Source organism: Acipenser ruthenus, chromosome 29 (assembly GCF_902713425.1).
Source record: "Acipenser ruthenus chromosome 29, fAciRut3.2 maternal haplotype, whole genome shotgun sequence".
Taxonomy (NCBI): domain Eukaryota; kingdom Metazoa; phylum Chordata; class Actinopteri; order Acipenseriformes; family Acipenseridae; genus Acipenser; species Acipenser ruthenus.
Genome location: NC_081217.1, coordinates 21,074,002 through 21,090,655, shown reverse-complemented (window position 1 = coordinate 21,090,655; position 16,654 = coordinate 21,074,002). Strand labels below are relative to the sequence as shown.

General features: G+C 45.3%; 3 protein-coding genes across 5 annotated transcripts; 1 reads left to right on the top strand and 2 right to left on the bottom strand.

The window, feature by feature from the left end:
- Positions 1-49: 49 nt before the first annotated feature.
- LOC117964512 (UPF0739 protein C1orf74 homolog) lies at positions 50-1,809 on the bottom strand. Its single transcript, XM_034908299.2, has 2 exons — positions 1,693-1,809; positions 50-1,331 (listed from the first exon to the last, which is right to left on the bottom strand). The coding sequence occupies exon 2, from the start codon at positions 1,169-1,171 to the stop codon at positions 305-307; it is 867 nt and encodes a 288-aa protein (XP_034764190.2). The 5' UTR covers positions 1,172-1,331; positions 1,693-1,809; the 3' UTR covers positions 50-304.
- A 346-nt stretch (positions 1,810-2,155) lies between these two features.
- LOC131702153 (interferon regulatory factor 6-like) lies at positions 2,156-9,124 on the bottom strand. 2 transcript variants are annotated; one of them, XM_059004267.1, is made up of 8 exons: positions 9,106-9,124; positions 7,248-7,424; positions 5,851-6,046; positions 5,370-5,456; positions 4,913-5,065; positions 3,888-4,280; positions 3,547-3,665; positions 2,156-3,430 (listed from the first exon to the last, which is right to left on the bottom strand). In XM_059004267.1, the coding sequence occupies exons 2-8, from the start codon at positions 7,419-7,421 to the stop codon at positions 3,200-3,202; spliced, it is 1,353 nt and encodes a 450-aa protein (XP_058860250.1). In that variant the 5' UTR covers positions 7,422-7,424; positions 9,106-9,124; the 3' UTR covers positions 2,156-3,199. The 2 variants fall into 2 exon arrangements, with proteins under 2 accessions (XP_058860250.1, XP_058860249.1); XM_059004266.1 differs by lacking the exon at positions 9,106-9,124 and adding an exon at positions 8,382-8,917.
- A 1,529-nt stretch (positions 9,125-10,653) lies between these two features.
- Positions 10,654-15,313, top strand: LOC131702152 (guanylyl cyclase-activating protein 2-like). Of its 2 annotated transcripts, none has more exons than XM_059004264.1 (4): positions 10,654-11,732; positions 12,222-12,371; positions 13,381-13,495; positions 13,818-15,313. In XM_059004264.1, the coding sequence occupies exons 1-4, from the start codon at positions 11,535-11,537 to the stop codon at positions 13,913-13,915; spliced, it is 561 nt and encodes a 186-aa protein (XP_058860247.1). In that variant the 5' UTR covers positions 10,654-11,534; the 3' UTR covers positions 13,916-15,313. The 2 variants fall into 2 exon arrangements, with proteins under 2 accessions (XP_058860247.1, XP_058860246.1); XM_059004263.1 differs by having other exon boundaries at positions 10,678-11,732; positions 13,862-15,313.
- Positions 15,314-16,654: the final 1,341 nt, after the last annotated feature.

Sequence of the window (16,654 nt, the reverse complement as noted above, 5' to 3'; positions counted from 1 at the left end):
TAACTGCAATGGCTTCATTTGTTTTATTAAATCGCACAAGCAGTAGAGACGCAGTCTTCTGATTTTATTATTGTACTGGTTTTACTATGAAGTTGACACACCTGAGCTTGTTACCTACACACTGTGTGGCTAATCAAGCTGGAAATGGTGACACTGCTATGCAATAGGAGTCCATTTCCATTCCTGTGCTAAAAAGGAAAAAATAAAAGTGTAAACGTTTGAGACCTCGAATTAAACCATGTAGGCTTCGAGTTAATTTAAGGAATCCTTGTTTTTCGACCTGCGTGGCTCACATCCCTTCCTTTCACAGAGCTACTGCTGGTAAAGCAACCGTCTCAGTATTGATGCTCAGGTGTGTAAAAACGGACTGCTGTCGGAACTCGTCTTCTAGATCCTGGGTCCAGGTGTCCATTAAGCCCTGCGTCTCCGTCCCAAGAGCCTCGGGGATAGTGAACGAGTACAGCCGGACCGGAGGCCCCCCTGTAATCAAAGGGCAGGCGGCGGACACGGAGGTGACACGAAGCGGGGTCATGCTCAGGCAATTCTCAAAGCTTCTCTCGTTATCAAACCAGTAGGCCGCCGGGTAGCCTAGCAACAAACCGAAGAGTGTGCACAGGTTCCATCTGGAGGTCAACTCTTCTGGGAGACGCGCGCTCGGGGCCACGCCCAGCTTGCCGTCCCAGTTCAAATTTTTTAAATAATCCACAAAAACCGTTACTCGTCCCTCAACGGCTCTTCTGACGCCCGCGTCCGCCACGGCAGGCTGACCCCGACACCGGGACACGTCGATGACCGTTGCTTGTTTTTTAAGCGGTATGTTTTCTAACCGACGGATTGTAAGCTGCGTGTTGATGATAAAGACGCTGCCATCTATGTCCAAGACGTATGGAGGTTGATTTAAGAAGCCCGTATCCAGCAGCGTTTGGAGGTAAAGTCGCATTTGCTCAGCTCCGGCGGTGTTGCAGTCGTAAAGCAAGGCGGGTTTTAACCCCGCATCCACAGCGAGGATTTGGGCGGCGAGGTTCAAGCTGACGGCGGGAGGCAAGCCTTTCTTCCCTGTGCGAAGGTACTGTCGGGAAGCAGCAATGAGGCGCTCCCGGGGCACAGCAGCGCACATCACGGGAGAGTCGAAACAACAGAAGCCACAAAACACGAAATTAAATAATGTCATTAAAAAAAAAACACTTTAGTTGTTGAACTAGGTAGGGCAGCTTTATTACGTTGTACCGTTTGTGTACTGTATAATGACTGATTTTTCTAATCATGTGTCTGGTTCTCAACTTGCTTCTCGCTGCCAACCGTTTTTGTCAAGAGATTTTTTTTTTTTATTCCTGCAAAAAAAGAAAGAAAAATGTCGCTGGCAAAAACAGGTGCAACATAATGTATTAATGCAAGCAGCACAAGGATGGCGCCCGTGATACGTATGATGTTGCAAAGTAAAACTACTCATTTTGCATGTTTGACCGTTGTGATGCTTTGAGGACACCGTTCGGTTCAGAAGACATGCAAACAGAAACAACATACATGAACTTTACCAAATGTCTTACCTAGCATCGTTCCAAAGTTATTCCTTATACTGTATAACAGAATATCTTTCACAGTGAAACAGCCTTTTATTTTAACTAGATTTTTCCCCTTAACGCTAATGTTAAACATTACAGAAAAAGCAAGTCTACACAACTTTGCACGTACCTGTGCTAGCATTGAAACTTCTCTCATTCTTCCTGTGCAGTTTACTAATACAGCCCTTTCACATCTGCCATATTGGAAAATCGCATTGCCAGCACCGGAGTAAAATGAGCTGCAGGACACCAGCGATCAAAAAATAAATAGCGACACCTTGCTCATGGGAGGACGTAGCACAATGACATCTACTACGCCATCTCGTGGCTTATTTTGAAACGACTTTAGTTTGGGTGTGATGAGCTGCTGCAGAGACCGGCTCTGTCTCACTGCAGGCAGGGGGGCGGTCTTACGAGGAGTCTTAGAAGAGCGCGCTGATTGGTTCTCACCAATATGAAAATCACAGCGCATCAATTGGGGGGGGGGGGGTCTAGTTAAAGCCGCATTAACAATGTTTTTTTTTCCTACATGGGCACAGATAATAAACCTGGGGAACTTCAGCTGGTTACAATGCAAAAAAAGAACCCACATGTTAGAGCTAAGTAAAATAGTATTTATTGTTTGAATATTGCATCTTCAATCTGATATACAAGCAAGGCATTGACCAGTTTACACACAACAACAACACAGCAGACACCCTCCCTGTGACCAGCTCCATATAACAAGCGGGACTGTCTGTCAGTCCCTTCCAATCTGGAGCCTGGAGAGCTCCTGTTAATATGACCAGCTCACTTCACTCAGGTCATACAAGAGGGATCCTACTGCATCAGAACCATCAACACTTCATCATTTCAATTCAAAACACACACCTGTCTAAAAACCATGTGAACTCCTTAAAACAAAAAGGCATTGTATTAACTTTCAATTTACATGATGAAAAAATTACACAAAAACAGTCTAAAAAAAAAGCAATAAAATTATGACACTTGAAAAAACACATTATTAATAACGTATCAATTAAAATAGCAATCATTATTTTTCTTCACTCTACACTTGACACCACTAACCCCGAAAGAAATTCCTACAGGCTGCAGGGTGATTATAAAGTCATTTCTGCAATAAAACTCTGGTGATGACAGCCGGATTCTAGCGCTATCATCCTCGCTCTACCACCACAGCACATTGCATTATTAGAGAGGTTCCACACCACACTTCACACTGCAAATCTAACCATGCCATGCCTCTGTGTGGATTTATACGGAGGAAACACAGCATTGTGAGATGTGGGCCAGAATAAATACAGCCCCCTTTTGACTGATAGCGTCCTTCCCTATTGACTTTATAAAACGACCCTGTACAGTACAAGAGACACATATCTATATAGCTACACAGATATATATTATAGAACATTACATATACACTAATGAATCTATCCTTTCAGGCACATGTTAAACCCTTATAAAAGTTGACTCTTGTAAATGGCCAAAGCATGGCAAATTGTAATAATGCAAAACCCATGGCAAAGCATAGGCAAGTATGGTTGAAAAACAAAAAAACAAACACACACACAAACATGTTTAAGCAAATACACTGCATGGTAAGATGCCACAGCAAACTTTTATAAGGGTCCGTTTGGTTATTGAGCGGACAGCGCTTGTTGGAGGTGCAAATTGGTGCCGGGTGGGATCTGCCAGCCGTCATGTCCCTGGTGAGTCTGCAGGAGGCGGTAGAGCTGCTTGAGGTGAGCCACGATGTTGTCCTTGATGTCGGGCGTGGAGATCTGCAGACGCACGCTGCCACTGTCGAAGGAGCGTGTGAAATCCCCCGAGAACATCTCGTAGATCATGCGGGCCACTACCGGGATCACCTGGGGGATTTATAAAAGAAAGAATTCAGAGCTTTCACCTTTATTAGTGTCTTCAAATGTAAAACGGGAGTCATGTTTCCATCCCTGCGTTCCACTTTCCCACAGTATTTCCCTACCTGGACCATGATGAGTTTCCTCTCCTTGGGTCTCCCATCAGGCCACTCCTCCCCAAAGCAGAGGTGTATTTCAAACTGGGGTGGCTTATCCGACTGTCCCTTCTGCTGGGCAATCACGCCTGGAAACAAAGAGCCGAGAAAATCCAGGTGAGTTCAGGTTCCGTTTTAAAACAAAAAAATGTTATGAAAACTAAAAAGGAAAGAAAGAAAGTACTACGCCTCAATCTCTAAATTGAATCATAAAAAGATCTGAAAACAAACACAAATCGAATTCAGGACATCGCACATGTGGGCATGCAGAAAAGCTGGACAGACGAGAGACACACACAGACGGTTCTTACTGCTGAGGAAGGACTCGAGACAGAAGAGCTTGACCTTCTTCTGCCTCTCGATGAGGTTGGGCGCGTTGGGGTTGGGGGCGCAGGGACTGGACCAGTACACCTTGCACTGGCAGAGCCGCACAGCGTAGATATCATGCCCGCTGATCTCCAGGATGAGGCCGCGGTCCATGACGTCCAGCAGGCGCCCGGTGAAGAGCCGCTGCTTCTCGTTGGTGATGTGTTCGGCGGACGGGAAACGCAGCTGCTCCAGGCTGACCGGTCCGAACAGCTCCTCCTGGTTCACCATGGGCCCCAGGTCCCCGTAGAACAGCCTGCAGCCCTGGGGGTTACTCACTATCAGCGGGGGGCACGCCTCCTTCCCGCGGAACTGGAACTGCACCTCCAGGTCCGTCACTGTCCAAGAACAATGCGACGGGGCTCAGCGTTTCACATTTACATTTGCCGCAGCAGCTTCGGTGGCTCATCGTTTCTTACTAAACTCTTTGTGAACAGAAAGCATAGTGTGTTTCTCACACGCGGAAGAGCATTACAAGTCGGCACATCGACTCCGGTTAGAAAATTGCTATGAGCCAGCTCAAACTGATCATCCTATTGAAAAAGTTAAACCTGACATACTCTTATACACCTGCAGAGGGCAGTCTGTAGCTCAATGCACGTTGGTTGTAAGTAACTCATTAACTTACAAAGCTTTAGTCCTGAAATGTCCTCATGTAAAACGCTATCCACCAAATATAATTCAATCAATCTACTTATCCCAGACATGTACCAGAGCAAATCAGATATCAGGATAAGCCGATTTAGATGCAGCACACTGCATTATTTTGACTTTTATTCAACGCAATGTACCAGATTTTTTCTTTTTTTCCACCTAACGAGTTGCAATTGTATCATCGTTACAAACATGAAGCAAAAGCAGGATTATATCTGGGGGTCAGTTTAGGTTTTGCTGAAACAAAAGCACGGCCTCTTGTGTTAAATAAGCACAGAGTTCAAACACATTGGTACTCGGGTAGCACTGCACTCACTAGGCAAGGAGCTGATCCACATTTCTGGAGAGCTGAACATTTCCTCAAGAAGAGGGGTCGGGGGCACCTCCATATCCACCGGCTCCTCCTTCGGCCACACCTCCACAGGGGGACAGCTCTGGACACTGGCAGGGTCTATCGGGGACACAGAGCCTGGGGGTGGGGGGCGATTCGGGTTACAAACAGGGTATCACATCACCAACATATTTTGCAGCTACTGTACATGTAATAAACTGAGCACAATGGCTTTCTTTGATTGACAGATGACATCAGCTTCATTCCTTTATCAGCGGTGGCAAACTGTTCTATTATTTACCAGCAAGCACAAACGGTACATCAAATCAATATTGGTTGTGTTTTAGTATCTTCAGTGCTGTAGTTGAAAGTTTTCTAGGGAATACAGTACAAACACTATCTAGGCAGTCCAGTCTCTGCTTTTCCGGGAATCTCTGCTCACCCTTGACATGCAGGTAAGGAAACGATTCATCCTCCTCTTCCTCCAGTTCAGCATCATTCTCCTCCCAGGGAACGGACCCTGTTGAACCTGGCCAGACACAGAAAGGGTTACTGCCTAATATGAAGAACCACCACCAGGGGGCATCGCTGGCCTCCTTTCAGCAAGCTTCTGCACCTTCCGTTGAAAGTTTATAAATCGTCAATATATTGTTGATCTGTACCTGTACTGAGGTATGTCAGAATATAGACTAAACAGATCAGAATATGTAGGATAGTCATATATATTATCAGCACGTACCGTCTAACTCCAAGAACCATTTTTTCAAATGAACTTTATTAAAGTCAGGGAAAGAAATCAGGTTCTTCAGGAGTTTTAAAATGAAAAGCTGAACTAATGAAAAAGGGGGCCATTTAAAAATAGAGCAGTGATTTGCAGCAAGAGTCGCGCTGGCTCTAAAGCAGCCTCTGGCTGACGCTCGTACCTGGGTTTCCGATGGCCAGCGGGATTTCACAGACGTCGTATATCTTCAGCGGGTTCATGGGAACCTCCTTGGTACCGTCGTATATAAGTTTGAACTCCCGGCTCTTGTTCAGGGCGCAGCGCAGCTGAGCTTTCCACTTGGCCGGATCTGGTTCATCGATCCCTTCCTGGTACTTCCCAGTCTCCAGAGCCCAAGCCTGGACACAAGATCACACAACATTAAAAACCCGGGCGCAAGAGCACGCTGGCTGGCGGGGGGGGGGGGGGGGGGGGGCAAGAACAAGCAGCGACAAGAGGGGGTCGCAGAAGGACATAGAAGATAGATTTCGCTAGTGGTGTGCTTGCAAGGGACAAAGCTATGAGCTGAACATCACCACCTCTCTCCCAGCATGTCTTCTGTCATGCTAAGTTATTACATCCTGTATGTTAGTGGTGACTGGGATGTGTTTTTTTTGCCTCAGAAAGAGGATATCAAAGGGCAGGGTTTAGGCGAAGGGAAAGAGCACAAGATACACTGCAAATACAAACAAAGAAACAGTTCCGCTTTCTTAACCAGCGTTTTAGTCAAAGGACAAGTACTAGACTGCTTTAAAATAGAGATTTATATGTACTGGGTAGGGTGGAAGGGATGGGAATAAGACTCCCATTGCATAGCAGTTTGATCCATTCTATGAGTTTAATAAGACACACCTGAGTTTGTTATCTGTACACTGTGGCTACTCATGATTGGTGCAGAGAGGGTTTAACCCTATAAACCACACTTTTTTTTTCCTCCCAGTAGTCTAGTCTGGAAAATAAGATTTTCTAGGATTTGTAAATATGAAAGATGACAGGCCACGATGCCCGATTACTAAAGTTAGTTTAGCTGCTCCTGCTGGGCTGAATATCAAACATGCCAAAGTTCAGCGTTTGTTGCTTCCTGTTTCTTGCTGTGACTGGCTCTTAACCTGCTTTGAGTTTTTGCCTTCTAGTAACCGATGGTGCTGTTGAATGCACACTGTGTCCCACTCCACTGCTGCCCAGGCTAATTCCCTCTTACGTTAAGCAGGGCTTAAAATAAATGGGCATCCGGCAGTCTATGGGCATGTGGAGCCAAGTCCGGTCGGCATTATTCACTGTCCTGTGAAGTAATACAGAGGATATTCTTGACTGCTGCTTCTAAAAAACATCGATGCATTTGTAATATGCTGTGTAGTTATTTATAACTGCAATGGACGGACAGAGAGAGAGAAAAAGAGAGAGAGAGGCAGGTTTCACTGATTAAAGTTAGCTACTGTATCAATTCTGGCCTATGTCACCTTCGGTCCACATTTTTTAAAATGTCATTTTCAGAATTGTATGTGAACTGTGTGTGACAGGAGAGGCTGCCCTGCAATGAACTGAATCAGCCTCCGTCACCTTGAAGATGGTGTTCTCCTCCTCGTGCTGGGGGCTGTGTCTGGTGGCGTGTTTCCATGGTATCTGGAACCTCTTGGCCTCTCTGTTCAGCCACACGAGTCCTGGGTACAGACCGCTGTCCACCTGGGTGACCAGCCAGGGCTTGAGCCGGACTCGGCGCGGGTGGACAGCCATGACCTGGAAGGGGCAGCGCAGTCTCTTAATCACTGATCAGTGCGGTCGAGCAGCCCCTTATAAAACGGAACGCAGTAAATCTGCATGGCCATTCTGCAGTGTTCCCATGTTTATACTATGCATTTAAAAAAAAAGCTTTACAATACCTATCTGTGATTTACAATGCTTACCGATGCGCTAGCATGCTTTCACTGTGCTTCATTACACTTTACAATGCTTTCACCATGCTAATCTTTATAAGCGATCATCAGGGACGGGAATAGGACTCCTATCGCACAGCAGTTTCACCCATTCCAGGTTTTAATACAAGCTTGATTAGCCACAGTGGGGAGGGAACAAGCTCAGGTGTGTTATTAAAACTCACAGGAAAACCAGAAATGGATCAAACTGCCATAACGGCAGCCTCTTTTCACAAAATATTAAAAAAAATAAATACAAATAAAAAAAGTCTCATTTGTTCGGTAAACAAATAAATAAATAAATGAGAACTTGCTCTTGAAATAAAAATAACATCAACATAGTAACAACATCAAACTGCATTTACTACAGGCAAAACAAGACAGTACCAATGAGCCTGCAATGTTATTATTATTATTATTATTATTATTATTATTATTATTCGTATTATTATTCGTATTATTATTATTATTATTATTTAACTTAGTGCATTGGGTGTAAACTGAAGTTTAAATTTGTTGACAGAACCCTCATGCCATTCCTGCACATCCCGGTGTGTTTTTCACAAACTCCAGTAACCGAAGCTCACTGTGCGGCCCGTCAAATACGCAAGACACGGCGACCAGTCCAGCAAAAAAACTAATATACATGGTCAAGGTTATATATTGAACCAACACGTTTATTCAACAGGACGCATACAATCAACAAACACGCACTCGATCTCTTTCGCAGACTTTTAAATGCGTGTGTTTGGGTTTGTTCAGCACTCGCACGCACTCTTACCTGTATAGCTGAAACCAGGAAACAGTTTTAGTTTTTTTCCACGCAATGGTATCACCTCCAAAACCTGCCGTTTGTTTGAGTTATTCTTCTTTAAGTCCGAAGATCGTAATTCTTATCATCCGTTTTTTTTGTTGTTGTTCACGTTTTGGTAGTTTTCAACTGCCCCTCGTTCCTGACAACTGACAAAGATAAAATGTGTTTTTCCTCCCGCTTTAGTTTCTCTCTGAACCGGCCTCCCCCCCCCGCTTCCCTTCCTCTCCTGTTAGTCAGGCAGGTATTGTGGTGACGTCATGGCTGTCTCACGCAGCGACACACCTTTGTAAAAACAGTCACAGGACGAATAGACTTTGAGCCTATTGATTTCAGAGCGAAACTCGCAGTGTCCTTTCCTTGTTCCAGTTAAATTCGTGGTTCTTTGGAAATGTTGACCCATACTGTTATAATTTTCATTACAACTAACAGTAGTAGTTTTAATACTCGGCGGATTTTATAATGTGTAGCTATATATCAATTTAAGATCTGCTTTTCTGGGCACTAGTAGTCCACATTATATATATATATATATATATATATATATATATATATATATATATATATATATATATATATAATTGATCTACATTGCTTTCACAGGTGCGATTGCTAGCATTGGTGTTAAAATAGGTTACCTTTTTTAGTCTCTCGTAAACAATAAAAAAAAAAAAAAAAAAATATGGAAACAAACCTGGTGACGCACCTAGCACGCTTTTCACTAACGAAGCGCGTTTCCGGTCTCTGCTTCACGTATATATATGTCTTGTGGGGAGATACCAGCGGACCACGCCCTGAAACTGCCTGCAGCTGAACTTCAGCGAGCAGTGACGACACTGTGCAAACTCCAGCAGGGTGACTCGGTGCTGCATCAAGTCATTGCTGCATCTTCCACAAGGCTTGTCTAAACTACTCAGTGAACAGCCCATCCATCTGCACCTGCAGGGCATATTGTACACTACATTCGGGCAGCTAGCTGCTAGGTGTTTTCAGTGTTCCTATTTCAAAAACCAAACATGCAGCTTCACACAACAGCAGCGTTTTGAATATAGAGGCAAGCGAGGTGCGTGCGGAGAAGAAACGGACAGAGGAATCGCTGCCACTGTGGCTGGTTTCCTTTCACATAGATAAAGCACGCGTTCGTGTGAACCTCATGTACCTCAATATCTTTTACAGTATTCAGCATATCAGATAGGGGCCTGCATTTCCAGCCCTTATACACAGATGCTGCTGAAGGTAAAGTATAATTTTCTGTCAACACAGTCATACCAAATGAGTGAATGGTCAGATGGTGAAGCGATAAGAGTGTATGATCCAGATTTAACAAGGGGTCTTCGCTGGTGTGTTAAGCTCTAGAACCTCATCATAGTACAGTGCTGTGCAATCCTCTATGATGATGATGGATTCAAACAAGTGTGTCCACTGGTGTCAATATAAATTCAGGACAATTTTATCATTGTTATTTTAACTTGCATGTGTAATGTATAAGTGACTCTGCAGCAGCAGTTGTGATGCATTGTCTGCTAAATGACTAATTAATAATAATAATAATAATAATAATAATAATAATAATAATAATAATAATAATATACAATGAAACGTTTCTAGATATGTCAACACATCGTCCAGTGGGGAGTTATCTACCTGTCTGTCATGTGAACAATAGGGATGTAATCCTTGATTATGAACCCATAGCCCTTTTTAGACACATGTGACAGTTTGGGGTCAGTCACAGTGAGCTGCACATCCGTTCTCAAACAATCCAGCTTTGTTTTGATCCTGGCAGGGTACAGATTGATCCGATCAGCCCCTAATTAAAGCACATTGATGAAGGTGTGTCCATTGCGTTCCCCATGCTGGCATTGCTATCAGGATTTCCACAGTCTCATCGCTGGGATGCATCTCCCTGCCCCAGGACATTGCTATGTGACACGTGTCTCTCCCTGTGCGACGGGGCTAGCTCAGCTTCACACTTGTAATGTTTTCAGTGAAATCTGCCTATATTTAGCCTGTCGTTGGAGGATTACCGGCTCTGGAGGATTAGAGTTCAGTGACTCACTGGGTTCCAATTGCAAGAAGATTCCACTGTGAACTTTCTGAGCTGCTGGGAGCTGGTTAGCTGCTGCTCTGCACCATAGAAACGTTTACCATGGTAAATCTTACTGTATAAATACTCCCATGCTTATCCCATGCATTTTGCATGCTTTACCACACTTCTCTGTGGTCTACCATGTTGCATGTTAATAAAAAGAAAAGTCACAAGCAGGGGGTGACACTGGAGGGAGGGCAATAACTGATCCATGAGGGGCACAATGACAGCACTGGGGAGTCACTTTGTGGACCCCAGGGGCCACATCAATAGGATATACATCGAGGGGCCACAAATGTGTTCCTAAGTGCCGATTACAGTATCAGTTTCTGTCTCTGAAATTGTGACAGTACAGAATCCTTTATCTGTGTGTGTGGTTGTGGCAGTTTGAGGGTCTCTGAGGCCAGGTTATCAGGGACCCCTCTTCTGATATCGCTATCGATATCGCTGAAGTTCTGCTCAAGCAAAGTTCCTGAATCCAGAGTGGCATGCCAGCACAGAAAGCGTGGTACGAGATCTCAAGGAATGCTAAGTTAAAAGAAAGCAAACCGTTTTTCTTTTGAAAGGTGAGGCTGAGCAATGCTTGGAAGGTTTCCGCATTGCATTAAAAGGGGAATCTCCCAGTGAACTTAGTACTGATTGAGGCTGACAACAGCTGACGTCTCAAATCCCTGGTGCCAACTTAATGGAAAGAGACAAGCCGGGCGCTTCTCACAACTGTCCCTGCGGAGCTGAGGAGCGGATATTCTTCTGTGCTTTGCTTGTTGCCATTCGGTTCTTCTGATCTCGAGAAGAAAGCGAACAGACAGCAGCAGCAGCAGCTCCAGCCAGACAGAAAGGATACCAGAAAGACCAGCAGGGAGCATTCAAAAAGAAAAAGAGAGAAGAACGGGGACGTTCGTTTGAATTGGTTTTGAAAGAGGAAAGCTTCAGGTGAAGAAGAAGAAGAAGAAGAAGAAGAAGAAGAAGGAGGAGGAGGAGGAGGAGGAATAAACAGGGAGGTTGAAGAAAGAAAGGTGGACGAGCAGCGGGCCATGGGGCAGCAGCTGAGTGAAGATAAGGAGGCTGAGATTGGTGTGGCCGAGCTCCAGGAGTGGTATAAGAAGTTCGTGGTGGAGTGCCCCAGTGGGACTCTCTTCATGCACGAGTTCAAGGGCTTCTTCGGGGTCACGGACAACCAGGAGGCAGCCGAGTACATCGAGAACATGTTCCGTGCCTTCGACAAGAACGGGGTGGGTGCAGCGCAAACCACAGCCGACGATCACACAGGAGAGCTCAGAGGAACAGCTGGGGCTTCTCTGATATGTCAAGCTCACTGTATGAGTAGAAAATTCATTCAGGGGGAAAAAAGGGAAAGTTTATTCCCCATTGTGATACTAACTGACTATTTTCTTAAAAAGAAAACTTGATCTTGTCTGTATAACTAGAAAATGTATTTAAAAAAAATGGAAAATGTAAGGGGACATATTTACAAAAGTATTTACAGCCGTGAACCAGCCCATTTGTTTCTTAAAAGAAAACAAAGAATGGATGTTACTGAGCCTCAAACCCGGGGTCGTTGGAGAGATCACCCATGCATGCATCATTGTAGCTCTTTCTTGCTCTTCTGCAACATCGGCAGTTTTTGTTTGTACTCTAAAACCAGGAAGAAATATTACCGAAAATGATGTCCAACTGGAAGCTGGCGCAGTGATAAGTGTCTTTGTTTCTTTCTTTCTCAGGACAACACGATTGATTTCCTGGAGTACGTGGCAGCGCTGAACCTGGTGTTGAGAGGGAAGCTGGAGCACAAGCTGAAGTGGACCTTTAAGATGTACGACAAGGACGGGAACGGGTGCATTGACAAGACGGAGCTGCTGGAGATTGTGGAGGTGAGGGCAGGATTCGGGTGGAGATGGTGGAGGTGAGGGCAGGATTCAGGTGGAGATGGTGGAGGTGAGGGCAGGATTCAGGTGGAGATGGTGGAGGTGAGGGCAGGATTCGGGTGGAGATGGTGGAGGTGAGGGCAGGATTCGGGTGGAGATGGTGGAGGTGAGGGCAGGATTCAGGTGGAGATGGTGGAGGTGAGGGCAGGATTCAGGTGGAGATGGTGGAGGTGAGGGCAGGATTCGGGTGGCGATGGTGGAGGTGAGGGCAGGATTCGGGTGGAGATGGTGGAGGTGAGGGCAGGATTCAGGTGGAGATGGTGGAGGTGAGGGCAGGATTCGGGTGGAGATGGTGGTGGTGAGGGCAGGATTCGGGTGGAGATGGTGGAGGTGAGGGCAGGATTCGGGTGGAGATGGTGGAGGTGAGGGCAGGATTCAGGTGGAGATGGTGGAGGTGAGGGCAGGATTCGGGTGGAGATGGTGGAGGTGAGGGCAGGATTCGGGTGGAGATGGTGGAGGTGAGGGCAGGATTCGGGTGGAGATGGTGGAGGTGAGGGCAGGATTCGGGTGGAGATGGTGGAGGTGAGGGCAGGATTCGGGTGGAGATGGTGGAGGTGAGGGCAGGATTCGGGTGGAGATGGTGGAGGTGAGGGCAGGATTCGGGTGGAGATGGTGGAGGTGAGGGCAGGATTCGGGTGGAGCTGCTTTTCTGAGACTCTGTGGAGAACAGCGATCCACGCAAACCCAAGCAGCTGTTTCTTCACTTGATGTGTAAATGAGCCCAATCAGCAGCAGTGCCCCTGAGCTCATGTGAATTATCGAATCAGCAGTTTGTGCAGCTCTACCTGGCAGCTTCGTGCATGTGGGCGCTTTCACGCTGCGTCAAGCATCTTTGGAAAATGAATTGGTAATTATTGAGTTTGATGCTCTACTTTGGTGTGTTGTATACGGTGTGTGGTGTATTATATATGGTGTATGCTGTATGGTGTATTAAGACTCTTGTGTTGTTTTGCAGGCTATATACCGATTGAAGAAAGCCTGCCATGGGGAGACGGGCGATGCCTGCCTCCTGCTCACCCCCGATCAAGTCGTCGACAGGATATTCCAATTAGTCGACGCGAACGGAGACGGTAAGCATGTCTCTTTTCATCACCATCAATAGTATATTTAGTAAAACTAGGATTTAAAGTAATTCTAGCGAACAAATTCGTGGCATACAATTCCTCTGCCATGCCCATCGCTTCGTTTGATACGTCTCAAATGCACAGTTTATAAACTTCCTTGAACCTACATTAGTACCAGAGGTTTTCTAATGAAAATACACGTGTGGTTTAATATGCATCTCTTTTAAAACTGCACATTTCAGCTGTATGTTCTGATGGAAGTGCAACATGGCTTTACAGAATTGTTTTGTTAGTGACAATTACTTGGAAGTTTGATTGCTCACTCTAGGAGGTACGGATTTGCCAGGATTTCTCTCGACTCTCCCCCCGCAGGCCAGCTCTCTCTGGACGAGTTCATTGACGGAGCGCAGAGAGACAAGTGGGTGATGAAGATGCTTCAGATGGACGTGAACCCGGGAGGCTGGATTAGTGCGCAGAGAAGGAAGAGCACTTTATTCTGAAGGCGCTCAAACCAAAGGACTTGCTACCGAGCGCTCCCCTTCCTTCTGCCCTGCCCTTTCCTTTCGGTCTGTTGCTTTATTTTTTCGGTGTTTTATGTTGTTTTACATCTCAGGCTTCTGAAATTGTAACCCTAGGTGTGTTTGCACTAGAACATTCACTAGGGATAACATATATGTCTATGAAGTACACTGCTGGCTATTTTATTAGGACCCTGATCACAGCCTTGATTCAGCAAGGGGCTCCCAGGATGTTAATCCACTCGTTACCAGCTCACGCAGGTGTGGTGGCCACGGAAGATTTCTGTCATGCTCCTCAAGCCATTCTCACACAGTGGCTGGCTTAGTGATCGGCCTCAAGGTACAGGTGACTCCATGTTAGGTGGATCCACAGCGATGCTGAATTACACTGGATTGCTCTGCCTTCCAGAGTCCTCGAGGGACCCAGGGTATACCAGGGCAGTGCCAAACCCAATCAGGTGCTAATGAAGTGGCCAGGCAATGAGACACTTTGCAATAATTGGCCTTCTTCTTGTTTCAGCGATGACGTGGCAGTCTTTGCTTCCCAACGCTTGCTTTTCCTCTCCCCCACCCCCCTTCCCCCTTCCTCTCTCTCTTTCTCTTCCATCACATCGAGATCAGTTCCTTGAGTTTCTCTAAGACAGCATTTTTCAGGTCATCCGCATGGCAAAGGGTTTATCTTGAGCTCAGCCTCACTACATTTAGGATCAAGGTGTTAATTCAGCTATAAATAACACAATGTACAGTACAATGACCCAAAACCAGGGCTATCAAAGGACCACCAATGAGAAATAATGAGATGGACCGTTTCATAAAGTTTACGTGTGTTTTTACTGTGGAACAAGGATGTATTTCACTGAGGAAAGCGATTGATTCAGGATCGTGGTCAAATCATTTGGAACCCCATGTAACAGTATGCTAAACGCTCCCACACTGAACTCTCCAGTTTCCCTTTCTATACGATGGTTTGCATTCCTTGGTCATGTTCATTTTCTTGTCTTGCTTTCCCGTATTCTGTGTGCTTTATCGCTTTCTTCCCATGCCTGACAGTACTTCCAATGTGCTATACTGCACACTGACATAAACCTTCATCTCAATGTGATGGGACCTATTCCTAAAACAGGCTTCAATGCTAACACTTCAAACAGTCTCCACTCCACAGACAGCTCGGATCTACTGTACAGATTGTGAGGGAACAATTCTGGACCAAATCAAAAAAAGCAAACCTGCTGGTTGATATTTTGCGAATGGACAGTATTTTGTACAAAGTGAATGACTGTAAATAAAGAATATTTCATTTCTTAAACCTGGGCGTCACTGATGATTCTAGAACTACGAGTGTTAGATTAATTACACCCAGGGCTGTGTTTATTTCCCAGGGAAAAACTGACTTATTTCACGGTCTAAAAAACAGGCATTTCAAGATATTTCAGGGCTGCATGTTTTAATAAAGCAGAAACAAAATAGCATTGAAAATTGACCATTTTATCCAGGGTTACACAACACATGTTTCTTAACATTGAAATGCTAAATTGTAGAATATGGTATGTATTATATTTCGTATGTCCACCTTTTTAAAGACAGTCTATTTTCACTATCGGTGAATTATCAAACAAAATAAAAACAGAAATAAGACACGTGAAATGTCCTCTCTCTCATTGCTTCTGCTCTTAATCAGTTTCTACCTGGAGACTCATTCTGCCTCGAACCTCTAACGAGGTGTCTAATCATAATTCCGCTCTGCCCTGTCGCCTGGGTTTTAGAGAGAGGAAAGCAGCTCATCGCTATTCCCAGGAAAGGGCTGCCTGTTATAGAAACGGCTAACCTCTATCCCGTCCACAGCAGCAGCGTTGAGGAGTGTAACCTTTTCCCAGACTGACGGCTCAGGTGCCATTGGATTACCATGATCTTAGAAAGATCACATGACTCAAAGGAGCGAATCCCCTCAGATCAGGGTGGCCTAGTTACTTGTTATGAGGACTTGTGAAGTCACCACAAATCTGTGCTCTGGGGTAACGCATTGCATATATTATTGCATAGATCTGTTTATTTAGCAGCTGTCTTTTATCCAAGGCGACTTACAGGAAAAGACAAAAACAACATGACAACTTACTAACTAACTTTAACTATAAGCCCATGATACAAGAGACAGTAACAGCTGGAGCCAGCTACTGCCTGCATAGAACACTACAGCTAACACAGGAACATTTTACAGAACCTCTGGGCTTTTATCCTTAATCATCTCATCACCTGTGCAAAACACCAGTGGGGTTAAAAAGTGTCAACGTGATAAAACAGAAAATAAAAAAGGGGCGAAACAGAATCAGCTGTGTGCCAGTCTTCGGCCAGCAGTTCCTGGGACGACCAGCAGGGGGTGACAAACTGCGGGGCAGATGTGAACCCTCCGGAATCCTGTCCCGAGCCGCAGTGAAAGGGCGAGGGAACAGCTGGAGTGTCGCAGTAAAACACGGAAACAGACCACAGCTGGCTTTGTTACTGCCTTTATTTCTGTTGAGGTTAGCCGTTTCTATAACAGGCAGCCCTTTCCTGGGAATAGCGATGAGCTGCTTTCCTCTTTCTAAAACCCAGACGACAGGGCAGAGCGGAATTATGATTAGATACCTCGTTAGAGGTACGAGGCAGAATG